This window comes from Muntiacus reevesi, chromosome X, assembly GCF_963930625.1.
Source record: "Muntiacus reevesi chromosome X, mMunRee1.1, whole genome shotgun sequence".
Taxonomy (NCBI): Eukaryota; Metazoa; Chordata; class Mammalia; order Artiodactyla; family Cervidae; genus Muntiacus; species Muntiacus reevesi.
In genome coordinates this window covers 45,374,628-45,401,640 of record NC_089271.1, presented here as the reverse complement: position 1 = coordinate 45,401,640, position 27,013 = coordinate 45,374,628, and the positions used below count along the sequence as shown (strand labels likewise).

General features: G+C 40.9%; 1 protein-coding gene across 12 annotated transcripts in view; it reads left to right on the top strand.

Annotated features, from left to right (window-relative positions):
- The window catches only part of ARHGEF9 (Cdc42 guanine nucleotide exchange factor 9), a 450,802-nt gene that overhangs the window by 227,293 nt on the left and 196,496 nt on the right, over positions 1-27,013 (top strand). For 8 of the 12 annotated variants that reach the window (XM_065915654.1, XM_065915656.1, XM_065915653.1 and 5 more), the window contains one exon: positions 15,405-15,584. The exons of 1 other annotated variant lie outside the window; for it this stretch is intronic. In XM_065915654.1, coding sequence (XP_065771726.1) covers positions 15,405-15,584 — 180 coding nt within the window. Of the gene's footprint in view, positions 1-9,269; positions 9,523-9,712; positions 9,818-12,544; positions 13,221-14,546; positions 14,631-15,404; positions 15,585-27,013 lie in introns of those variants that run through there. 3 more of the 12 variants (XM_065915661.1, XM_065915662.1, XM_065915659.1) reach the window with 3 other exon arrangements.

Below are 27,013 nucleotides of genomic sequence, written 5' to 3'. Positions count from 1 at the left end.
TGCCACGTGCCAGAGGATGTAGCCTTTATTTCCAGTTTTGACCCTGAGAATGTGCCTTACTCTGAGTTTTGTACTCAGGGCCATTTCCACCTGCCTTTTTGAAGGGGGTGAGTCAGGAACTAGACTATTAGCACAAGTTTAGATTTCTCCTCATCCCATAAATTATGGGCAAATTCCTTTTGAGTCTCTTTTCTGGTCTGTAAAATGGGCTTTTCTGTTAAGTTTCAGGATTGTGGGGTGCAAGAATTCATGGTGACAAAATATGTGAAAGTGCCTTTTAAAATGTTGACCATGTTTTACTATTGTTAATTGTTATGAATCTATCCAAGTTGTGATTACAGGTACTTTGGAGGTAACCTAAGAGTTTGTCTTCACTTTATTTCTCAATTTCTTCCCCCTACCCTGTTATAAAATAGTATTGTCTCCATTTTGCAGATGAGAATACTGAGTCTGAGGGTACAGGATTAGGTAATGGTGGATTCTGGTCCAGAAGCCATGCCTTCAGACTCTATTCAATGTTCTTTCTATGGCCCCAAGCTATCACCCCTTGAAGTCCAGTACTAAAAGGAAGCTGCTGGTGGCAACTTAATGTTAAAAATTTAGGTTTGTCTCTGACACACAGCAAGGGACAGGGGCTCTCTGGGGCATAGCCTAATCCAGAAGAGCCCTGCTTGCCCATGAGAGGCACTGACCTGTCATCCCTTGCACAGCAGCTCACGTCCTACTCGTCTCCTGCATATTAGAAGCAGTGAAGCGTTGTAGAAGATGCTAAGCTGTTGTGCTAAGAGGGAATTGTGCTGCCCATTTAATTCACTTCAGGAGGATCCCTGAAGGCACTCGGTCTACCTTAGCTACTCCCACCTCCTCACAGCTTCCTGAGTACAGAAGCCCTGTGTGACTGACCTGCCTAAGGAGTTGGATAAAGGTATCTGAAGAAATAATATTTAAGGGCCTTATTCTGTGGGGTATTTTGCCAACTCTTGAGAGTTAAGATAGTGGAGATCCAGAAACCATAGCTGAGAGAGTTCCCTGAGACCATTTGGGCTGACTCATACCAGCCTTGATGTGAACATTAAAATATAGCTAGGCTGACTTTTTCTCCCTTTGTGTAGTTTTCTTTGTACACCACAGACTCACAAGCTAGGCCAAATTTCCTAGAGCCTTTCTAGCTTGTGTATTTTTCCTTTCTCAGCCCAGGAGAAGGGTGGGTGGGCACACTGAGACAAGAGTGGTGAGAGGAAGGAAATGGAAGAATCTGTGGAGCTCAGGCCTTAGGTGCTAGGCTCTGGGGAAGAAGGCCTTTTGTGTCTTTTGCCATCTGTCCTGCCACTAATACGTTGTTTTCCTATAACTCAGATTGGCTCTCATAAGAGCCTAACTCAAACTGTTGCTGTTTTCACTTGTGCCACTGAAACCTATGGAATGACTATAATGCTGACCTTTCCAGGGGATTGGACAAGCAATATCAGGGGTTAGGAAACTGGAATAAAAAAGGAGAGAGACACCTTCTGTTCTTAAAGTTTGAGCACCCAGAGAGGTGGATAGGGAAGGGTCAGTTGCCAGAGCTCTGCCAAGAAGCAGCCACATAGTTTCTTCAGCTCTCTTGACTATAGAAGACTCATTGAAAAATTACTTTATTTTTGAAAAGGAAATACAGTCACATGGTCCAAAAGGTACACAGTGAAAAGTCTCACTCTAGCCCTGCCCTCCAGCCACTTGGCTTCCTCTGCAGAGGCCATCAGTGAATCCTTCCAGAGAAATGTTATATGGATATATAAAATGAACATGAATATATTTTTCTCTGTTTATGGTAACATACACCCTGTTCTATATCTTGCTATGCTTTGGGGGTTCTGTGTTCCTGTAGGAGCATGAGGATATGCTGTGGAGAGCAGAGGTTAAGAGCACTGGTTCTAGAGTAAGACTACCTGGGTTTTGGTTCTGACCCTGTGTGACCTTCAGCAATCACTTCATCTTTCTGAGCCATGTTTTTCTCATTTTTAAAATGGGGATCAAGTAAGTTAGTATATGTAAAAACTTGGATTTGTCTCTGACACATACTAAAGTGAAAGTGAAGTCACTCAGTTGTTGCCGACTCTTTGTGACCCCATGGACTTGTAGCCACCCCCGTCCTCCCCCCGGCTCCTCGGTTCATGGGATTTTCCAGGCATGAATTCTGGATTGGGTTGCTATTTCCTTCTCCAGGGGATCTTTCCAACCCAGGGATCGAACCCGGGTCTCTCGCATTGTAGGCAGATGCTTTACTGTCTGAGCTACCAGGGAAGCCCTGACACATACTAAGTACTCAGTAAATGTTAACCATTTTTTTTATGATTAGAAAAATTCTGGACTGTGAGTCACTCTTTTTGCTCATGCTTCTGGGATACCTGAGGGACTTCCTTTCTCCAAGCCTGCTTCTTCGTTTTAAAAATGAAGTCTCATCCCTGCTCTTCTTACTCCCCAGAATTGCTGGCAGGATCTAGTGAGCTCATGAATGTGTAATGAATATGAAAAGAATTTAGAAACTATAATGTGTTAAGCTCATAGTAGGTGAGCCGCTTTCTCTTTTCTTGAAACTACTTTAGGTGGCTTGAACCCAAGGGCTTAAACTGGGTGGAAAAAGCAGTACTCATTCTTCTGGCAGCAGAACCTAAAGGCCATCTTTGTACTAAAGTTCTATTCTGGGTAAAGGTAGCCCATGGCAAAAATCTGAAATAGTCAAGTTTTGTCTTCTGACCTTTCTTATCCCACTCCATCTCACTTCTGACTTCCTTGTTTCCATGTCTTCTTCAACTCCCCTCTGTCTCTTGACAGCAGCAACTGTCAAAGACAACCTAACTTTCCATTTGAGATAAACTGGTCCAGCTGGCTCAGGGAGTTATATTTGCTTAAGTTCAATTTGCTTAAGTTCAATACTCAGTAACCAAGACAAGCCTGGAGCCCATTCTTCCCTTCCCACTGTTTTTTCACTAGCATTTTCATTTTAGTATAAATTTGAATTTCACATCCCTTAGCAAAAACATTTCATGGTGAATGAGATACCGGAAGTAATTCTACTTAGCCTTCATTTCCAGGGAGGGTCAGATTTGTTTGGGGCCCAGAGAGGAGGGTGAAGCAGGTGATGGTTGTAGTATTCAAGGGGTGACATCTGTAGGGCAGAGGGAGGAAGGAGCATCAGAAAATGTCTAAAACTGATCTCGAAAATAAAACTTAGGAAGAAAATGTTGCAAGTTCTTTATATATTAAATTGTTAATCTCATCATTTCATTTCTACTTTTTTTGTGTGGATTTTTTATAAAACACATACTACATTAATAGTAGGTAGATACTGGGATGGATTTTTTTTAACCAATTGATTATTTTTTAAACAAAATCTTGAACTTTTTATTTTGTATTGGGGTGTAGCTGATTAACAATATTTTGATAATTTCAGGGGAGAAATTTTTAACCAAAACAATTGAAAACTGTCCTTTTAAACTATTGTAGGCTTGGTTTCTAATCTTGGCTCTGCTGCTGACTAACTTGACATGTTAGCCAACTTCTTTTTACTAGAACCTCAGTTTTCTTATCTGTAAAATGTTAGACTGAACTAGATGTGCTAGCTCTTGGGAGTCTCCAATCCTGGCCTTCTCTGAGTATAATAAGTCACCCTTTCAGGCTTTTGAGCCTGAGACAGAGTCAAGAAGACTAGTTTCAAGCCCTAGCATCTTGCTGGATGTTTTGTCCCTCAGTCAGCTTTCCTGGGTCCCTTCCCTTCTCCACTCCTACCTCCTCTACCTAGCCCAGACAGGCAGAGGATCTCTTACATAAGCCTAACTGACCTACTTGAAGATCTTTTGTTACAAGCACAATCACTTTTCCTGTAAACACAGATGGGATGTTTGCATCCATTCTGCAATCTATCCTTCCTGGGCCCTGAGGGTGGGTCTGATTGTGATTCTCTTGTGTCTTCATTGTTAGCCTAGGTTTAGATGTTACATCCCTCTGTCTGTAGTCTTAAAAGACACAGTCTGAAGGGGAGACAGCTCAGCCAGTTTGAGTCCCTGGGAGCCTGATCTAGTGAATGTTCACTGACCATTCCTGCTCATCAATCATTTATCATGTCTGCTGGGAACCCAGGACAGTGCTAGACTTTGTCAGGAGAAAAATGACCCATCCCTGAATGGGAAACTACTGACAAGGGCCAGAAACACTGCTAAATGCCTTGGCCAATGTCTTTTTTCTTGCAGGGAGTAAAAGAGAAGAGGGAAATCAATAAGCCACTGGAAACCATCTTTCACTTTCTGATGGGCTGTTTAAATGCAGATTTCCCTTTTGGGCTATAAGTACTCCCCAGGAGACAGTTACATTCTCTTTGTAAATGCCTGCCAAGGCTAGAGACTTTGCAAGCCGGTGTCCTGGGTGGGCATGCTCAGTAGACTTCAAGGTGGTTTAAGTTGGTTGAAATATATTTATTTTTTCTGTCTCTTCTCCAGGTATAGAAGCAGGTCACAGTATACCTTACTAAATGCTGTTCCTGTTATCACTACCTTAGACCAGATGGCCACATTTAAGAATACATTAGAACTATTAGTTCCAACCTATCTCCTCCTCTGCTCCTCCCCCCCACCTACAGTCCTCCTTCCCCTACAAGATTTTAACACGACATCTGTCAAATGGATAAAAAATGACTTTCCCTTCTTCTCGCTGCCTTGCCCACCCACCCTCTGGCTGTGGTGTTGATGAGTATAGAATTATACATGTGGGAGACACGGAGGACAAATTCTTCATGTAGTTCTAGCCCCCTCCTCCTAACCCTTCTGTAAACCTAGAGGAGCCCCACCCCCATCCCTTGGAGGAATTCCAAGGCTGGCCTTCAAGTCACAGTCCAGAAAAAGTTAAAGCTCCCAAGTCTTGTCTCAGTGGAACTATGTAAAGGAATTCAAGAACCCAGGTGTAGGGTGATGGGTCTAGGTTACTTCAAGCATTTGGTGCTTTTTGAATCTCCTGCCTATCCCCTAGGCTTGCCCTGGCCATCTTTCAAGGTATGTAGGAAACAAGCAACCCACATAGGTAGCTGGAACTTAGTAACCACAGCAAGTCCAAGAAGGACGAGATAATCAGTGCAGGAATATTTTGGAGATAGATCCCAGTCTGACTCAAGAGATAGGTAGGGGTCAGAGTGACCTCCAGCTTGGGATGACATGCTTCTGACTCAACTCGTGGAAAGAGCATTGCTGAGTCATTTTTTTTTTTTTTTTTACTGATAATTTTTCTCTTAGAGTATTGGGAGCTGACTTGGGTAGATTGAACATAGCTCTAGGAAATTACTTCTAGATTGTAGTGTAGAGAGATGCTGCAAAAATTTTCCATTAGGAGCTTCAATGTTGAAGGTCTAGGAGGGAGTGGGAGTAGGGGTGCAGGTGCAGATAGTCTCTGAGGCAGTCTGGGAAAATCCACCTAGACAAACTACTATAATTCCTTAGCCTGCCTGAAAACTGACACAAGAAGGAGAAGCTAAGAGCCATAATTTCAGAGATTCTGGTTTCTTCAGAAACCATTGCAGTTAGAAGAAATTCTTGTACTTCAAACTCAGGCTCTAGAAAGTTTAAAAGACACTTGGTCTCAGTGTGATATATGATTTAGAATTGCTCGGGCCGCTTGTTAAAAATGCTGGGGTGATTCTGAGCAAAGAGTCTGGGAATGACAATTGAGAAACTGGTATAAAGAATCAGAGGCACTTGGATGATGCAAAAAAAAAATTCCCAAACAACTTGACAGTAACTTTTATTTCCGAGATGCTTTAAAGGTGCAAACTGATGCTTATCAGGTTGGGAGCTACTCTGGTGAGGGAGACCTCTGCAGCCAATGGTATCATGATTGGTGGTCTTCTCTCTGATCTTTGCAATCCTTGGCCCTGCTGGCTGCATTTTCTCTAAAGGACCTATTCCTTCAACAAGACCAAACTCTTGACATCATAAGCTTTGGGGAAGCAGCTGGGTCTCGCTTCAGAAACTCTTGGGCCCATTAGGTTGAGCTAATGGCTGAAGTGTCATACTAGAAGAGTCCATTGCTAAGGTGTAAACCAAACAAGGAACTTTCCTTACCTCATATATTTGATCACTGTTATAGTTGAGATCACTTCATAGCTTCTTTTAGAAGAGGTCTAGAAAGAGGTGTTATCCTTTGTTATTAGTCTGTAATAATTGAGAAAATGTCCTGGATGGCTTCATATCTTAAGATGCTTATCTGGATTTACCAAGCTTTTAGGAGCTTACAGGTGTGAATTGGCTTTTGACATATTGGCCTCTGGATCAGGTGGTCTGTCTTGTTCTTGCTGAGCTGACCTGCATCTAGCCTCTCCTTTCAAATCAAGCCAGCTGGGCTGGGGTTCGTGTCTGCCAGGTGTGGCTAAAGCCAACCTTCATTTTGTTAAAGTGAAAAATTATGTTAACAGTGGGATATTGAAGGAAGCCAATGCCTAATGACTCACAAATCACATGCCCAAACTAGGAAAAATATAATCATATCATGAAAAGTGGCAATATTTGTATACATCCTTTCAATACATTTAGAGCCACCATCACTTGAATGCATTAATTATTCTGCTCAGAAATGAAATTATCTGGTTATGGGTGATTGCAGCATCCAGATTAAAGCTGAAACTAGATAGGTGTGAAGTATTAAATCATATAGAAAACAAATAGCAATCCTTATGTTTTAAAAAAATCAGGTTTTTTTCTTACTTGACATTTCTTCTTCCCCTGATGACCATTGAGCATCTGCAAAGATCTTCAGCAAAAGCCAGCCCACCTCAGAAGCCACCTGGCCATAAATCCTATCAGCAATGGATTGGCCTATAGGTCATCTGGTACATATTATGCAAATAATTTCTTTGGCCCCATAGAATATTCTGCAACCTGACAGAGATGCTAGCTCTTTTGTTGTGATCTTCCTCAGAGCTTACCTGGTTTTAGGGCTCTGGGCACAGAACTTTAGAGGCTAAAAACATGTTGTTCATTATAGATTAAGCAGATATTTTAGATTTACTGTTCACAAGTATACAATCTGTTTGGAGAATAACACCCTGGTTAACAACTTGAATAACTCTATGTTATTTAATATCTTCTTCTTATCCTAGGTAGAAAATAGTGAAAGAGGCAAGGGAGAGAAGATATAGGGTGGAGTCGTCAGGGACAAGATTAAGGAGCAGGTGGGCCAAGATCATATGGCAAGGAAGAGGAAGCATATACCATGTCCCTACACTTAACCATGGACAAGGGAATGACTGAATCAGGCACAGAGGTAGGAGTCATCTGCCTGAAAGAGTCTCTGTGTTACCAGAGTGGAAGGTCCCTGTTGGTTCAAGACAAGGATTGGATCCATAGATGGGGCTAGATTAAGGAGAGCTTTGAGAGATTAACAGTAGGGAGTTTTTGAGGCTTCTTGAGCATGGATAGTGGCACCAACAAAGAAGTTTTAAGAAGTGCATTATTAAGGAGGAGAGAGACCTGTGAGTTGTAGGAAAGCCAGTTAGGAGGCAACTTGAGGTGATAAGGCCCAGGCCTAAGATAAGGCATTGAAAAAGAAGATAAAGGGTCATATCTATATGTAATAGAAAAAAAAATCAGCAGGCCCAGAAAGTTTATCAGAAATGAGAAAAATAAGGATGCAGGGGAATGGGGCCTTAATGTTATGAGCTTTACATATGTTTTTCTGGATGCAGTAGCAGGCCCCCAGGGAAATGTGAAACAGGTAGTTGGAAATATGGGACTGGAAGTAGTAAGAGCTGATGTCATGAGAGATGGTTTGTCTGAGGAGCTATGTGGCCAGAACAAAGAGCAAAGGTCCTTACTGACTTTTATTTATTTTTGGCTCTGGTGAGTCTTTGTTGCTGCTCATGGGCCTTTAGTTGTGGCAAGTAGGGCTACTCTCTAGTTGCAGTGTGCAGACTTCTCATTGCAGTGGATTTGTTGCAGAGCACGAACTCTGGGCACATGGGCTTCAGTAGCTGTGGCATGTGGGCTCAATAGTTGTGGTTCATGGGCTCTAGAGCACAGGCTCAGTACTGTGTGTTGTGGAGCACAGGCTTAGTGTCCTTGTCCCAGGGCATGTGGGATCTTCCCAGATCAGGGATCAAACCCATGCTGCTGCATTGGCATGCAAATTCTTTACCACTGAGCCAACAGGGAAGCTTTCCCTGACACGGACAGTTTTTAACATTTATTTTTGGCTGCACTGGGTCTTCATTGTAGTGCGTGAGCTTTCTCTAGGTGTGGTGCAAGGGCTTCTCTATTTGTGGTGTGTGGGTTTCTCTTGTTCCCCCACCAAGGATTGAACCCAAGTTCCCTGCATTGGAAGGCAGATTCTTAACCACTGGACCACCAAGAAAGTTCGCCCGCCCCCCCTCCCGCCACCATAGCCCCACGGCCCACCACTGACTTTTGAATAGAGCAGTCAAGGACTAAAGTGGAAAACCCATTCCTCAGTTTTCCCAGTCAATCTGACTGGCCGGTGCTTTAATGTGTCACTAACAATGCCTGAGTGAGTTATATTCAGGAAGGGACTAGCCAGTGCCAAGTTCTCATTTTCTTGAGTAGAGAGCAGTAAAAGAATCCTATCAAGTGAAAACTTCCCTTGTAACTCAGTCAGTAAATAATCTGCCTGCAGCGCAGGAGCCCAGGGTTCGATCCCTGGGTTGGGAGGATCCCCTGGAGAAGGAAATGGCAACCCACTCCAGTATCCTTGCCTAGAAAATCTCATGGACAGAGTAGCCTGGTGGGCTGCAGTCCTTGGGGGTTGCAAAGAGTTGGCACGACTGAGTGGCTAACGCTTACTTACTTACTATCAAGTGCAAAGATCAGTGAGAAGAAATAATCTATAATAATGAAATTCCTGACCTTTGCAAAGCTCAAGTGTTACGCTTAGTAGAAAGCCAGAACTAGAAAGGGATATTTGATTCAAGTCTGTAACATGACAGATAAAGAAACTGAGACAGGTAAAGGGATCCATCCAAGATGATTCAGTGACTTACTGGTAGAGTTTCTTCTAATAGCCAGTCTTTTGATATCTCCCCACTATTGTTGAAACAATCTGGGTTACACTTTTGTAACCCAGAAATGGGTAAGAGTCTTATCCTTGAACACTTTGGGCAAGATAACAGTCTGTTTACAAGGCCGTATGAAAAAGATCTCTGGTTTATTCAGGAGAGAATAAAATACCAGCCTACTTTAGATGTGCGTAAAGGAAACAAGGGCTTCCCTAGTGGTTCAGATAATAAAGAATCTTCCAGCAATGCAGGAGAGCCAGTTTCAATCCCTGGGTCAGGAAGATCCCCTGGAGAAGGGAATGGCTACACACTTCAGTATTCTTGACTAGAGAATCCCATGGATAGAGGAGCCCCGAGGGTTACAGCCCATAGGGTCATGAAGAGTTGGACACGACTGAGCAACTAACACCAACCAGCCAAATGGAACAAAAAAAAGGGATTTTCTTTTGTCTATGCCTAGCTGTTGAGGGAGGGGATCTTTTGAGAGAATGGGGGTAAGTATCAACTGAAAAAAACGTTAAAGAAAAGCAAAATCCTTCAGGCCTCTTCTTATCCCCTTGTGAAGCTTCTCAGAATGAAAGCCAGGCTCAGCTACTTTTCATGGCAATTGGACATACACTGTTCTGAACCAGTTTTTTAATCCTTCCCTCTGCTGCCCCTTGCCATTACAACTCTAGTATTTCTGGAAGCCACCCAGGCTAATTAAATAACTATTTTGGGGGTGGTACTGTTCAGTTAGAGGTCAAGAATGTGAAGAGGAAGACAAGAGGTGCAGTTCAAGAAAACTGGGTGAGGGTTTTATTTCTGTGTTTGCAAGGCCTGGCATTGGGAATGCTCCCTACATGACCCAAAATACTCATTCTCAGACATACCAACCACTGAGCAGTACCTTGTAACCAAGCAAGGAGTGGGGTGAATGGGTATCCTTAGGAGAATGAGGCATCAAGAAAGGCAGAGGCAAGCCTAGACTAGAAAGACCTTCTAGGGCTGTGGTTCACCATATGTGGTCCCTGAACCAGTAGGCATCCCCTGGGAACTTGTTTGAAATACAAGTTCTCAAGCCTTACTTCAGACGTACTGAATAAGAGACTCATGAGACCTGGCAATCTGTATTTTAACAAGCCTTCCAGGGGATTGAGAACTATTGATTTAGATCATTCACAGGGTGGACTGGTCTCCCTGGAGAGAGAAACCAGCTGGGAGCCCTCTCACCTTGCCTTCTTGATAGGTAGTGTTGGGGATTCACAAAAGCAAAGCTATACAATAAGGTCAACTAGACATTCATATCTGCTCAACCATCTACTAACTGGGTGACTGTGGGCCACTTGGTAACCTCACAGGTTATATTCAGTAAAAATGAGTATATTAATGCTTACAGTGGAGAGCTATAGAGACTAAGATCGCAAAAGAAATCCCCTTACCCAATGCCTGGCACATGTTATCATCAAGTGCTTCTATTCCTCTCTGTTTTTCTTTCTTCCTCCCTCTTCCTTGCTTTATTTCCTTCCTCCTGAAAGGGCCCACTGGCCACTCCAAGTTAGCTATAGGTACATGCCTCATTGTTGATCAGAAGCAAGCCTGAGAGATCAAACTCCCAATGCCTACAGTGTATAATGATCATATTTTCAGGTTAAAAATCAGGACACATGGGTCTGATAACAGATTATTTGTAGGACAACGAAATAGAATATTTGAAATTAGAATTGCTGGGAAATCTAGATTAAAAAGGAATTGGATATTATTCCTTTAAAAATTATGACTCTTCTCCCTCTTCATCTTTTTATTCATGTCCAAAAGTGTCTTTGGTTTGGGAATGCAGAACACCATGTGTCCCATTCAATGGTAAATCTGAGCAAGAACCAACTTATATTTGGTCCTGTACTTGAAATGCCCCGAGGATTGGGAAGCATTTTATTAGAAGTCACATCAACAGTGTCCCAAGGCTAAGTGCTATTTGGGCACCTTGCTGGAGTAACCCAGTACTATCTCCTGGCTTTTGGGGATGATGGGATTGCAAGATGAAGAAGTTGTGACCATTGGGAAATTAGGGATTTTGGTGGGGGGCATAAACCAGTTATAAACAAGAAATGAAAAATTTAAGCCTTGATACAGCCACTCCCAAATAGACTTTTCTTGATTTTTCTTCCTCTTATAGGTAGCTCTGTTTTATTTGATAATTTGATCAGTTCCTGCTGCTCAAAACACTTGTCATTGGTTTTTGTGAGATTGCACCCCTAGGTATCCTAACTATGTGCTGAAAACTCCATTTTCATTTGTTCCTCTGGCTCCTCTTCTCTTCTTCACCTCCTATTATTGCTGTTTTCCTAGGTTTCTGGTCTTCTTTCTTAGCACTTTCTTCCAGGGCAAACTTCCTTGGTTTCCATAATTTCTTCTGGGTCATTGGCTCTCAAACCTTTATAACTATCTCCCTCGCTCTCTCTTAAACTTCAAATCTACTTGCATGTCCTACTGGCCACCAGCATTCAGCACATTAGAGAAAACATCATGTTTTATGCCACTCCCAAACCAACATTTCCTCATTACTTATCCTTAAGCTTTAATGATCATACTTAGTATTGAACTCCCTCTACAAAATCAACTTTGATCTCCTTTTCCTCAAATGAGATTTAAAGCCTTAAAACAAGACTCCAGTCCACCTTTCTAGCTGTCTTTCCATCCCAATCTTCCCAGCCCTTTCCAAACTTCACTACAAATTTCCCATACTCTTTACCTTTGAGACTTTAGTCTGCCTCACATGCCTTTTCTGTTTCCTTCTCTATCCGTTACAATCCTACCTATACCTTAAGGCCTACTTCAGTGCTCCACAAAACTGTCTTAGAGCCCACACATGGTCCTTCCTTCCTCTGAAGTCTTGCAGTAGGCCAGAGTATACCAGACACAGTACTAGACATTATACATCTAGCACTCAGTTTACTTTCTCTACAATTCTGCCTGTGAGGCAGGTATTATTATCCCCATTTTGCATATGAAGAAACTAAACTGAAGGTTGTATAGCTTGAAAGTTTTGTCTATGGCTTTTGTGATAGTGTACTCTTGGTATCCTTAATTACATGCTGGCAGTTCCATTTTGGATTACTTATGTGACCTCTCTTATATTTCTCACCTCCCTTTGTCACATCTACTTTCTAAAGTAGCAGAGCCCAGAACTGAAGCTAGGTTTGCTTGCCTTTAACCACTTTGGCATACTGCTTGAAGGGCATTCACTGTTGGTATAGCGTTGGGTGAAAAATGGATAAGCAGAGAAAAGTCGTATTTATGAAAAATTGTAGCAAGTTAAAAGTCAATTCTATATACAAAGGGGTGAAACCAATTTCCAGCCCACATTTAGCTTACTTTTAAAACATCTCAGAGAATAAGGGAAGAACATCCCCTTATTCCTGCTTGCATTTGTGACTAGAGAACACAGGAGCCCTATATAGCTACATCCCCTTCTAGATTGCCCTCTCCTCATTGTCTGCACACACATTTGTCAATTATCGGTTCACTGTCTTGCAGCTCATGAATCACGTGGAAGGAAGAATTATCTTCACTTACCAGATGAAGAAAGTGAGACTCAGAGGCAGTATAGTTTGTAAGAGGAAAAAGATGCTATAAAAATCAGACTGTGCCTGCATTTGAATTATGGCTTCAATGCTTATTGACTATATGGATTTGAGCAAATTATTTAATTTCTCTGAGCTTCAGTTTCCTCATCTGTAGGATAAGAATAATAATAGGGCTGCTGTGAGGATTAGATGAGTTGATGTGTATAAAGTGCTTATAATAGTGTCTGACATATAGCTAGTGCTCTGTATTAGCTAATATTATCATCTTTGCCATTCCTTCTTTAGCAAGGCTTTAAATCCAGGTATCCTTTCTCTACCTTAGGCAAGTCACTACTGCTGTATTATACCTAATCTATAAAATGAGGTATTAAGGGTGATGATCTTTGAAGTGCTATCCAGTTTTGTCATTGACTCCAAGTGGGCCCTGACAACAGGCTTTCCAGTTGGTTTATGGCCACGGGGTCCTATCTAGGGATTGGTTTTGTCCAGGGTATAGCTGGACTTTATGACCTAAGGGCCCAGGCAGGCCAACTAGACTAAATGGGGACAAGAATGAGCCAACTGCTGCTGGGCAAAGCCAAGAATGGACTCCCTAAAAAGAAGACTGCACTGTGAAAAGCATACAGGTAGCAGAGTGGACCTGTAGACCTCAGCCTAGGGGAATTCAAACAGCATCACAGTTAGAGTCTTGAGCTGGGTGTTGGTAATTGATGTCAAGATACTCTTTTGACCCTTGATAAACAGTCAGAGATAAAACTTTAAACCCTTGCGGTGCTCTGAGTTGGGCTGTAGGTACTTGTTAAGCTCTAGTAACACCCTGTTGGTACCCATTTTTGGCAGGAGAGGGGAGACTTCTCTGTAAATACTTATTGAGGCCAGTGACCAGCAATTCTTTTCCTCCACTGTGGCCAGAACAAGAAGAAATTGACTTTTAGTGTAATTGTAGAAAAGCAAGTTTAAATGAAACTCCATTTAGAAGGGGTACCAGTGACTGAAAGTGGCTGTCCAAATCTCCTTCTTTGGGGTTCTTAAAGAATAGGAACCATCTGGTTTATGGTGTGAATGGAGTTCTGTGAGTTAATTATAACTAATTAGTAAACATTGGTAGTATGCATGATAGATATTAGTGTATATGCAGTCAAAAGACTGAGCTCTATAATTTATTACATGTGTGATTGGCCAAAGGACCAGTTCACCACTCTGAGACTCAGTTTCCTCATCTTTAAAATATGAGTAATAGTGAGACCCAGCTCATTCATAAGGATCAAGTGATGCAGTAGATGTGAAACACTTTGTAAACAGTAATTCATGAGGTACTCGAAAGGTGGTATTATAAAAGGTCCTATTTGAAATCTCTTTTGCATTCAAGCTGAGGAGCTCACTCTATGCCTTCTATCAGAAGAATAATGGCTATAACCCAATGAAGGATTCCTTAGGCATAAGCTAACCAACAGAATGTCTTAACTAAGTCAAAAGATCAGTGTGTATATTTTTTCCTATGTGTGTCATGTGTTATGCATTAATATCATGACCATAGGGTTATTCTCTGGCTGGTATGTTGGAAGGCAGACCTGTATGAGAGGATGCATAATCCATATTCAGTCTCTGTTGTCTGAATTATTTTGACTTTGGTCTTGTGGAGCCAATAATTACCTTGGTGTCCTTCATCAGAGTAGACTGATGGAAAAGATGACTTCTAGAGGACATGTTCAGCAATTCAGTTCTGGGAAGGGGATGTTTAAGTCCTTTGCCTGATGAGCCATATGTTCTCTATTCTGGAAATTGTTCCCCCAAATGCCAAGAAGATTGATGACCTATACAGGCTGGAACCAGTTGTGGGAGAAAGGAGAACAAATAATACAGTGGTCAAGATGGTAGCCAGAGAGAAACAGCCTATTCCCCCATACCCATCCTCATCACTGTGCCTAGACAAGTGTCATGAACATGTGTGTGTGTGTTTATGTGGAAGTGGCATAGATGTCTGCCTGCTACTATATGGAGCCAAGTCCTGCTGGCCATAAAGTCTAATGACTAAGGTACATAGCCCCTACCTTGCTTAGTGATCTGAGCTTACCCTTTAATCTCCTTGTGGCTCAGTTTTGACATCTAGCAAATGCAGAAGTCAACCTAGATTCCCTATGTATTTCACAGGGTCATTGTATAAATCACTGAGTGAATCTGTGACAAGGTCGAGTTTCCTGGGAGCAAGGCATCACAGAATGCCAGATTCTTTCATACCCATGAACACATGAATTCTTTGGATAGCATCATGTGTGGTTGAGAACAGGGGGCTGCAGGACTGGGGTCCATTATATGTGAGGAATGCCATGGTCTGTAACTCATGAGGGTGAGGTACAGTAGAGTTAAATAATGTATCACCAACTCTCAATTGGACAGGAAGAAGAGGAAATGGGGAGAACAGAGAATTTAGAGCAAATATGCTTGAGCCTCATTTTAGCCATTGGTTTCAGACTCTCCACTCATTCCAGATCCAGAGCTGCCTTGAAGCATCAAGGACAGATGGACTGGAACTTTTTCTTCTCTAGGGGAGGAGTTCATGAGTAAGGATAAAAGTTTGAGTCCTGCGTAGTCCATATACACATTCTGGGTCATTCTACCCACTGGCTAATGGAGAGTTGATAGTATTGTCTTGTGGTCCAGTAGAGCTTGCTCTCCCAGTGTTATCTCCATCACCCCCACCCTTCACCACTAATATGTGAGTTTTTCCATAAGTAGTAGAGCTTCGGGGAGCGGGAGAAGTAAGGTAGCTAGATGTGTGGACTGAACACATTCTTATTTTGTCTCCTAAGCTGATCACTGGAGATTCCATCGTTAGTGCTGAGGCAGTATGGGATCACGTCACCATGGCCAACCGGGAGTTGGCATTTAAGGCTGGCGACGTCATCAAAGTCTTGGATGCTTCCAACAAGGATTGGTGGTGGGGCCAGATCGACGATGAGGAGGGATGGTTTCCTGCCAGCTTTGTGAGGGTGAGTGTCAGCTTTCACTCTCCTCTCCTTTCTCCTTGGCTACTTGCCCCTGGCTTCCCCCTCACCAGCCCCTTTTCTCCTTCTCATTTCCCTTCTTGTGGCTCCTCACATTTTTCCTCCATGTTTTGGTCTCCTACCCAGGACTTGGACTTTTTTTAATCTTTGCCCTTCTAATTTTGAGATTTTTTTCTTGTTTTTATAACAATCCCCACCTCCTGCCTCCCACCTTCTACCCATTGTGACTTTGCACAAATCACTTCCCTTTTGGCCTTGATGGTTTTGAAGACCTATTCAACTCTATATTGCTGTAAAATTTTACCATTCTTACCTCTCTTTTCTGCTTTCTTTCTTTTACTTGCCTCTTCTTTTTTTATCCTTTCTTTTTATAGCTCTCTTCCCACCCTCTTTCTCCCCTCCCCACTCCTCTCTGCTTCCTTTGCCTCTTTTCTCTCATTTAGGGAAGTGTGAACACCCCTGCGTGTTGTCTCATGATTGTCTACAGCTGTTAATGTAAGAATCTGGGCTCCCTAGCCTCTCAAGGGCTAGAGTTACTGACTGCAAATCTTGCTTTTTGCAAGGTGGTTGGGAACTAAGATGTGCCAAGGGTGGGAAGCAGGCAGCTTGATAAGGCTGCTAAGGCCTTGGCCCTTTTGACATTATACCATGAATAACCTGGCCCTTAAAAGAAGGGGTCCTTGAGAAGGGGATCCTTAGCAGTTTCTGCTTCCTCTGTGTTACCCATTAACAGGATGCTAATGGGGGAAGAACACTGGTCTGCTGTTCCAGCTGTTGGCCTTCCTTGGTGTTATGAGCTACAATTAACTGGCAGTCATGAGCTCTGATTTTCTCCATATGCAAAAAGGTGTTGACAATTATTTCATGCAAGGGGATATCACAGTGAACAAAATAATATATATTAAAACAGATTTGTGGCAATACAAGTACCAAAGCCACATCAGGGTGTCTTATAGCCATCCTTACTGTCACCTTTTGTTAGTTTCTTTTGTAAGGTGAGGGTGAAGTCCTGATCTCAAACAAAAGATCAGAGTGGTTTGGGTCCTTGGAGAATGAAGGGCCTCAGGATAAGAAGGATAGAAGTGTGACATGAGGGAAGGAGCAGGGCATTTGGGATCAGATAATCCAAGATGAAGATGCAGTCTCATTTTTACTACCTCCTGCCTCTATGGTTTTTGGCAAGACCTGAGCCTTATTTCCTCATCTGAAAAATAGGAATAGCAGAATGAGATTACTGTGTGAGTAAAGTGTCTGGCACATAGTGGGTACTTAGCACATGGTAACTTGCTTTATCATCACCACCACCACCACCTTATTATTAATAGCTTCAAGAAGGTCTGTGTATCAAGGCTGACCATAGTGGTTGAAAGAAGGCTCCTTCCTAGGAGAGTTGCAAATGTAGGAAGCACTGTTATCTGGTTACAATAATTTAGGTGAGGGCACTGCTCAGAATCAAAGAGGTAGACAAAATGGCCTCTCATCCCCTCTATACTGAGAATTTCTTAATGAAATATCCAATCCTTTTCCCTCTAACATATATGGTGTCTTCCATCAGAGTCTCCACAGACCATGTGTCCCAACTCAGCTTTGTTGGTTGATGAATTGGTCCCAGGGGTAGTTAAAAAGCGCACAACAATAACCACGGGCCTTTGTAACTAGCGCGAGACCTTGTGTGCCTTGGGCTGACAGCCCCCTCTTTAAAAAAAAAAAGGATTAAATTGCACTCAGTGAAAATCACCCAAATCTGCATGTATTTCATCTTCAGTGAAATTTCATTTTTATAATGAGCTGTAATTCAAAGGGTGGCATAAAATACTGGGAAAAGCAGAAAAACTCTAGGAGACAAATAACAGAACCAAGCTTTAGAATATCAGTTAACTAACATTGATGCTCATACATCCAAGACCAAGAGGAGTGTTTTCTCGAAGCACATAGCTTTGGTAGCCACATGGGTGGGCTGAAGCTGACCTATGAGGAGACCCCTGACTGGGCCAGACATGCATGGTATAGAGTCTAGCCTAGTGATCCTCAATCTTGGCTGCACAGTGAAATAATTCACTTAGGTATCTTTAAAAGACATAAACACTAAAATCCCAGCTCTAGGCTGGTTAAATCAGAATCTTTGATATTGAGAATGACTTGACTTAGGCCAGTATAGTCCAATAGAAATATAATGTGAGCCACAAATGCAAGCCACAACTATAAAATTTTCTATTAGCCACACTAAAACAAGTTAAGAAGATATCGGTGAAAGTTATTTAATGTATTTTAGTTAACCAAATATATCTAAAATATTATGGCATAGTATTATATTATCACTATAAATTTTTAAATATTTTACTAAGTTTTTGAAATCTGATGTGTATTCTATACACATCTCAATTCACACTGGTCACATTTCAAGTGCCTATTAGCCATACGTGGCTAATTGCTACTGTATCAAATAGCACAAATCTAGACTGAGAACAATGACAGCAGACCAGGAGCATTAATGACAGAGTCTAAATCATAAGTTAGAACTCCAATATTCTATTATACCAGTGTTTTTTCTTCTAGAAACTAAGATGTTGCCTCAGATTGTATTTGTAATGAGTTTTTGATCATTGCAAACCTTTTTAAGTGATAAGTAAATGGACTTCTGATCTCTAAAGGGGAATATAATGGAACTTTAGCAACTAGCAGTTGTTGTGTCACCAGTAAAAGGAAATTGGGTTAAATGTTGCATGAATGATGTGAAAATTGACGCCAAGTTAGACCTTTCAGTTCTCATAAATGAGCATTTATGTATAGGTTTACCTTCTGGTAAGATTGTGTTACTCAAGGAATTGAATGGCAGAGGTTATGTAGGCTCTTTTCTTGTTGCTGTTGTTTGCTCACTCACTAAGTCGTGTCCGTCTCTTTTGCGACCCCACGGACTGTAGCCTGGCAGGCTCCACTGTCCATAGTATTCTCCAGGCAAGAATACTAGAGTGGGTTGCCATTTCCCTCTCCAGGGGATCTTCCCAACCTAGAGATCTAGCCCACATCTTCTGAATTGGCAGGTGGATTCCTTACTACTGAGCCACCAGGGAAGCACAGGCTCTTTTATAGTAGGTATTTAAAAGTAGAATTGCTAACAACATTCTTCTACATTGATTTTGGTTTAGGTTAGAATTGTACTGTGGAGGCAGTGCTAGCTATGTTAGAAAATGAGAGACCTGAGTTCTAATCTTGGCTTTTCCAAACATTTGACATATCATCATGGGTTTTTAGTTTCTCCTTCATCTGTGAAGCATTGTCTAGAATCTATTCAAGCTCTGACATGTCTAGGTAGGACATATAGATAAGTAACACTCAACTATTGAATCTTCATTAGTACTGATATAGGTAGATGTTGATTTCCTGAGATGACGTACCTCTATGTTGTAGTATTGTTGTCTTATTTATCCAGTCTCATCCTAAGCTGAGATTCAGTAACTCCTTAAGAATACTGTCCTTAGGATATTTGGCATATAGCATAAAAGTATAATGGCAAAGAAAAGACTTTCCTCCTAACACTATACCAACTGGAACCTTTGTGGATCATTGGACCAAATTGGTCACTGACATAGTGGAGTATTTCCATTTACTACCTGGAAGTCTCATTGCTATGTGAACATCACCCCTAGGATGTTTAGTGCTATTATATCCAAGGTAGACTTACCTGCTGTTAATTAGGTTTAAAACCAATGTGGAATAAAAATAAATAAATAAAACCAATGTGGAATCTGAGAAACCCAGATTCTTGCCTCAGTTCCGAGTATGCACCTTGAACAGTTTTTGAAGCCCAATTTTTCTCCTTGAAAAATGGGAATAATTAAGTCTTGTGAAAATCCTTTGTAACCTGAGGTATGCTGGATATCTGTAAATAGGAAGTGTGATACCATTTTGGGTGCTGTACAAGAAACTTCTGAGTTTATTTGCCTTCTATCCAGTCAAATATCTGCCTCTCCTATTATTCAGAATTTTATTCTGCATGTACATACATGTATGTGTGTGTGTGTGTGTTCTCAATCTCTCTCATATCTCTGGGGATATGACTTCACAAGAGCAATGCAGGAGTTGATTTACTTTCTCAGCAGTTTGTCATGCATGTTCAGTCACTCAGTTGTGTCCAACTGTTTGCAACGCCATGGACTGTATCCCGCCAGGATCCTCTGTCCATGGATTTTCCCAGCAAGGATATCAGAGTGGGTTGCCATTTCCTCCTCCACAGTAATTGATCAGGTTAAGTGAATTAAAGCTTGCTGAACATCAATCCTCACACCTAAGTGCTGACATCTTCAGCTGCTTTTCTGAGCTGGTGTCCCCTCTGGGAGCTGAGAGCCGACTGCCAGGATATGATGTGTCTCTTAAGTAGAAAATCCCATTCCTGTGGTGGCCCTCCTATCCCATTTGGGGCCCTAATTCCAAATCATTCCTATTTCTTTTATCTCCATGTAAAAATTGGCCTTTGTTCTGACTTTGGGCCATGGTCTGGGGTCAGCTTACTGCACACTGGAGGGCAGGCTCTGTACAGAATACATAACAACTTGCTATTATTGGTAGCTGAGGCCTGAGTGACAAGGCATGGGTTTGTTCAGAGTGTAAAGAGCCTACTCAGAAGCCATCAGCATATATTTTCCTTGTTTCTTAAAATTCTAGATCCCCCTGGTTTCTGGCCTTCTGGTAGAAGATGAAAGGATGAGCTAATCAGATCATTACCATCTTTCCTTAGGGTTGTGCAGATCAGATGTCACAGAAACTAAACCTCTCCTATTTATAGGAAAGCCCACTGCCCCAGAGTATTACTTGGCTTTGGATTATATAGTGTCTCTTTTTTCACTGCACTTGGGAAAACTTTTCACCTATATAAAACCCTAGACTCACAGTAGATTTAAAGCTCTAAAGACCCATTTTAGCCAGGAGTAGCTGACTTAGATGTTTACTGGGCCAGGCAGGTAACTTGCATGAGTAAAACAGCCTGGTACTAGGGTAAGTGGGAGCCTGTGTCAAGTTGGGAAATCTATGCCCTATCTAAAGGGAGCAAAAGTGACTTGGATGGTTCTCGTTGGTGGAATACAGTATAGCAAGTATGAAAGTCCAATGAGCTCAGATCTTCCAGATTTTTCAAGAAAAGCCAAGAATTGGATTTCATGTAAAAATCTTCATGTTTTAAAAATATTGACCAGTAATTCACATTTTAAAAGTAACACTATGAAGAATAAACTGAATATATCGGTAGGCTAAATTGAAACGTCAGTTCCCAGCTTGTGACCACTGGTCATCCTAATTTCCTCATTTGATAAATCCTGAGGAAACATAGACTCAGAGAATGGAAGTGACTTTCTTACTCATGTAGGGAATTAGTGACAAAACCAGGACTTGAACTCAGGCCTGCTGACTCTTACTTAAGACAGGTGATATTAAGTCTTTGTCTAGTAAGTACAACATATGGAATTCCTCAGGTATGGTTTATGTCTGTTGTTTTCCTGTGGATGGGCCATAATTTCCTGTTTCTTTGTATGCCTTGTAATTTTTTTTTGTTGAAAACTGGGCAGTTTGAATATTATAGTTTGATAACTCTGGAAATCAGATTCCCTTCTTTCCTCAGAGTTTGTTGCTGTTGTTTGCTGAGGGATACAATTTATTTAGTGACTTTTCCAAACTTTTTTTTTTCTGCAGAGACTGCATTCCTTGCCATGTGTAATCATGGAAATCTCCATTCCATTATGTCATTAGTCAGCCAGTGAACTGACAGTGATTTCCTTTAAATACCTGAAGCCAAAATAAACAAATTACTGACCAGGTCTTTGCAACTTGGCTAAGATTTGGGGCATTCCTTCAACACTAATCCAGGCTGCCCACAACTCTGCCTTACTTTTCTTCTCCTACATTCCTGATTGCATGGAACCTAAAGATCCTCCAGAAGTGCATGCCTACCATCTACTCAGGCTTTTACTGAGCATACATCTGGTTCAGGGCATGTGTGTTGCACTTTGAGTTCCTCGGTGTGCGTAGTGGCCCATCTGAGTCTTTATTCTCCAAAGATTTTTTTTCCTCAGTCTTTTTCTTCCTGTGGTAATTGGATCCATTTGCTGCTTGCCCCTTCTGCAATCCTTTTCCCCAGATGGACATGGGCAGTGTAAGTCTTTAAGTCTTTCAGCAAAGGCAGTCATGACCTCTAAAGCCAAATCAGCCTTGGGTAGGGGTATAAGACAAAGGTCAGTCTCTATGCCTGACCCTCAGGATCAAAAAGGTCAAAACACACAGCCACAGTATTTTAACAACAAGGTCATTAGCCCCTTGGCACCAGCAAGCTGCAGGAGGAATATGGGCCCCCTTTCTCTCAGCTGCTGGGGAATCAGAAATGGTAGACAAATTATCAAAATGCTTCAAAATTCTCTTATCAAATTTTAGCCAACCTTTTCTGCATCAAGAGGGATAAATTGGAAGATTGGGATTGACATATACACACTATTATATATAAAACAGGTAACTATAAGGGCCTACTGTATAGCACAGGGAATTATACTCAATACACTGTAATGGCCTGTATGGGAAAAGAATCTAAAAAGAAGTGTGAATACATGTATATGTATAACTGATTAACACTGATATACACCTGAAACTAACACAACATTGTAAATCAACTATACCTCAATAAAATTTTTTAAAAAGAGTTCCCTGCTTGCTGTAAGTTTTAGATTAGATTCCAGAATTCTGAAAAAGTTGGTTCTGTTGGTCTTGGTCAGCTAAAGGGTGATTCAGTAGAGGGACTTATTGTTTGTGCATCCCAATCTACCACTTTTAGTGATGTTCCCCCTTCCTGAATCTTAATCCTGTGTGTTCAGGGCTGCAGAACAGTTAACAAAGGGTATACATGGGCTGCTAACACAACTGTTAGCACTTGAGGACCTACTTCCCATTTTAGGCTAATGGCAACAGTGTTTTGATTTCTTGAGATGAGTTCAGACATGCCCTTGTTTACCCATTCAAGTTTCAGGTGGACAAAGACCCCTAGTATTTTTTTTTTAATTTATTTTTATTAGTTGGAGGCTAATTATTTTAAAATATTGTAGTAGTTTTTGCAATACATTGACATGAATCAGCCATGGATTTACATGTGTTCTCCATCCCAATCCCCCCTCCCGCCTCCCTCCCATCCGATCCCTCTGGGTCTTCCAGTGCCCAGCCCTGAGCACTTGTCTCATGCATGCAGCCTGGGCTGGTGATGTGTTTCACCCTTGATAGTATACTTGTTTCAATGCTATTCTCTCAGAACATCCCACCCTCGCCTTCTCCCACAGAGTCCCAAAGTCTGTTCTGTATATCTGTGTCTCTTTTTCTGTTTTGCCTATAGGGTTATCGTTACCATCTTTTAAAATTCCATATATATGCGTTAGTATACTGTATTGGTCTTTATCTTTCTGGCTTACTTCACTCTGTTTAATGAGCTCCAGTTTCATCCATCTCATGAGAACTGATTCAAATGTATTCTTTTTAATGGCTGAGTAATATTCCATGGTGAATATGTACCATACCTTCCTTATCCATTCGTCTGCTGATGGGCATCTAGGTTGCTTCCATGTCCTGGCTATTATAAATAGTGCTGCGATGAACATTGGGGTGCACGTGTCTCTTTCAGATCTGGTTTCCTCAGTGTGTATGCCCAGAAGTGGGATTGCTGGGTCATATGGCAGTTCTATTTCCAGTTTTCTAAGGAATCTCCACACTGTTCTCCATAGTGGCTGTACTAGTTTGTATTCCCACCAACAGTGTAAGAGGGTTCCCTTTTCTTCACACCCTCTCCAGCATTTATTGCTTGTAGATTTTGGATAGCAGCCATCCTGACTGGTGTGTAATGGTACCTCGTTGTGGTTTTGATTTGCGTTTCTCTGATAATGAGTGATGTTGAGCATCTTTTCATGTGTTTGTTAGCCATCTGTATGTCTTCTTTAGAGAAATGTCTGTTTAGTTCTTTGGCCCATTTTTTTGATTGGGTCATTTACTTTTCTGGAATTGAGCTGCAGGAGTTGTTTGTATATCTTTGAGATTTATCCTTTGTCTGTTGCTTCGTTTGCTATTATTTTCTCCCGTTCTGAGGGCTGTCTTTTCACCTGGCTTATAGTTTCCTTTGTTGTACAAAAGCTTTTAAGTTTCATTAGGTCCCATTTGTTTATTTTTGCTTTTATTTCCAATATTCTGAGAGGTGGGTCATAGAGGATCCTGCTGTGAATTATATCAGAGAGTGTTTTGCCTATATTCTCCTCTTGGAGTTTTATAGTTTCTGGTCTTACATTTAGACCTTTAATCCATTTTGAGTTTATTTTTGTGTATGGTGTTAGAAAGTGTTCCCGTTTCATTCTTTTACAAGTGGTTTACCAGTTTTCCCAGCACCACTTGTTAAAGAGGTTGTCTTTTTTCCATTGTATATCCTTGCCTCCTTTGTCGAAGATAAGGTGTCCATAGGTTCATGGATTTATCTCTGGGCTTTCTATTCTGTTCCATTGATCTATATTTCTGTCTTTGTGCCAGTACCATACTGTCTTGATGACTGTGACTTTGTAGTAGAGCCTGAAGTCAGGCAGGTTGATTCCTCCAGTTCCATTCTTCTTTCTCAAGATTGCTTTGACTATTCAAGGTTTTCTGTATTTCCATACAAATTCTGAAATTATTTGTTCTGGTTCTGTGAAAAATACCATTGATAACTTTGTAGGGATTGCATTGAATCTGTAGATTGCTTTGGGTAGTGTAGCCATTTTCACAATATTGAGTCTTCCAATCCATGAACATGGTATGTTTCTCCATATGTGTCCTCTTTGATTTCTTTCATCAGTGTTTTATAGTTTTCTATGTATAGGTCTTTCATTTCTTTAGGTAGATGTACTCCTAAATATTTTATTTGTTTTGTTGCAATGGTGAATGGTATTGTTTCTTTAATTTCTCTTTTCTGTTTTCTCTTTATTAGCATATAGGAATGCAAGGGATTTCTGTGTGTTAATTTTATATCCTGCAACCTTACTGTATTCATTGATTAGCTGTAGTGATTTTCTGGTAGAGTCTTTAGGGTTTTCTATGTAGAGGATCATGTCCTCTTCAAACAGTGAGAGTTTTACTTCTTCTTTTCCTATCTGGATTCCTTTTATTTCTTTTCCTGCTCTGATTGCTGTGGCCAACACTTCCAAAACTGTGTTGAATAGTAATGGTGAGAGTGGACACCCTTGTCTTGTTCCTGACTTTAAGGGAAATGCTTTCAATTTTTCACCATTGAGGATAATGTTTGCTGTGGGTTTGTCATATATAGCTTTTATTATGTTGAGGTATGTTCCTTTTATTCCTGCTTTCTGGAGAGTTTTTATCGTAAATGGATGTTGAATTTTGTCAAAGGCTTTTTCTGCATCTATGAGGTAATCATATGGTTTTTATCTTTCAATTTGTTAATGTGGTGTATTACATTGATTGATTTGCGTATATTAAAGAATCCTTCCATTCCTGGGATAAAGCCCACTTGGTCATAATGTGTGATCTTTTTAATATGCTGTTGAATTCTGTTTCCTAGAATTTTGTTAAGGATTTTTGCATCTATGTTCATCAGTGATAATGGCCTGTCACCCAACATAGGAGCACCACAATATGTAAGGCAAATGCTAACAAGAATGAAGGGGGAAATTAACAATAACACAGTAATAGTGGGAGACTTTAATACCCCACTCACACCTATGGACAGATCAACTAAACAGAAAATTAACAAGGAAACACAAACTTTAAATGATACAATGGTCCAGCTAGACCTAATTGATATCTATTGATACCTAACTGATAGGACATTTCACTCCAAAACAACCAATGTCATCTTTTTCTCAAGTGCACATGGAACCCTCTCCAGAATAGATCATATCCTAGGCTATAAATCTAGCCTTGGTAAATTCAAAAAAAATTGAAATCATTCCAGTCATCTTTTCTGGCCACAATGCAGTAAGATTAGATCTCAATTACAGGAAAAAAAAACTATTAAAAATTCCAACACATGGAGGCTAAATAATATGCTTCTGAATAACCAAGAAATCATAGAAGAAATCAGAAAAGAAATCAAAATATGCATAGAAACAAATGAAAATGAAAACACAACAACCCAAAACCTATGGGGCACTGTAAAAGCAGTGCTAAGGGGAAGGTTCATAGCAATACAGGCTTACCTCAAGAAAGAAGAAAAAAGTCAAATAAATAACCTAACTCTACACATAAAGCAACTAGAGAAGGAAGAAATGAAGAACCCCAGGTTTAGTAGAAGGAAAGAAATCTTAAAAATTAGGGCAGAAATAAATTCAAAAGAAACAAAAGAGTCCATAGCAAAAATCAGCAAAGCTAAAAGTTGGTTTTTTGAAAAGGTAAATAAAATTGACAAACTGTTAGCCAGACTCATCAAGAAACAAAGGGAGAAGAACCAAATCAACAAAATTAGAAATGAAAATGGAGAGATCACAGCAGACAACTCTGAAATACAAAGGATCATAAGAGACTACTACCAGCAGCTCTATGCCAATAAAATGGACAACTTGGAAGAAATGGACAAATTCTTAGAAAAGTATAACTTTCCAAAACTGAACCAGGAAGAAATAGAAGATCTTAACAGACCCATCACAAGGACGGAAATCAAAACTGTAATCAGAAATCTTCCAGCAAACAAAAGCCCAGGACCAGATGGCTTCACAGCTGAATTCTACCAAAAATTTGGAGAAGAGCTAACACCTATCTTACTCAAACTTCCAGAAAATTGCAGAGGAAGGCAAACTTCCAAACTCATTCTATGAGGCCACCATCACCCTAATACCAAAACCAGACAAGGATGCCACAAAAAAAGACCTCTAGTCTTAACCATCTGTGTAGAAACTCTTGTTTGTGATGCTAGAGGTGATTTATTATAAGATCTGTGAATTAAGGATGACATAAGCAGAGAGGGCCTTTCTTCCTGGATTATAGAAATTTCTCTTCTTCATGCTAAAGTTTCAAATGGTGTTATTAGCAGTCATTTGCATTCACATGATCCACCTTAATTGCTTCTCATTATATACACACTTTGGATAACATTATCCAGTTCATCTTTTGGCTATTTGGAGGGGATTTTATATATATATATATATATATATATATAGAGAGAGAGAGAGAGAGAGAGTCATACAGCTCAGAGATAATATGATTTCCTCCATTTTAGAGCTGGTCACCCTGTAGGTCTCACTTCAGTTCAGTTGCTCAGTCGTGCCCGACTGTTTGTGACCCCATGGACTTCAGCACACCAGGCTTCCCTGTCCATCACCAACTCCTGGAGCCTGCTGAAACTCATGTCCATCGAGTTGGTGGTTTCATCCAACTGTCTCATGCTTTGTTGTCACCTTCTCCCCTTGCCTTCAATCTTT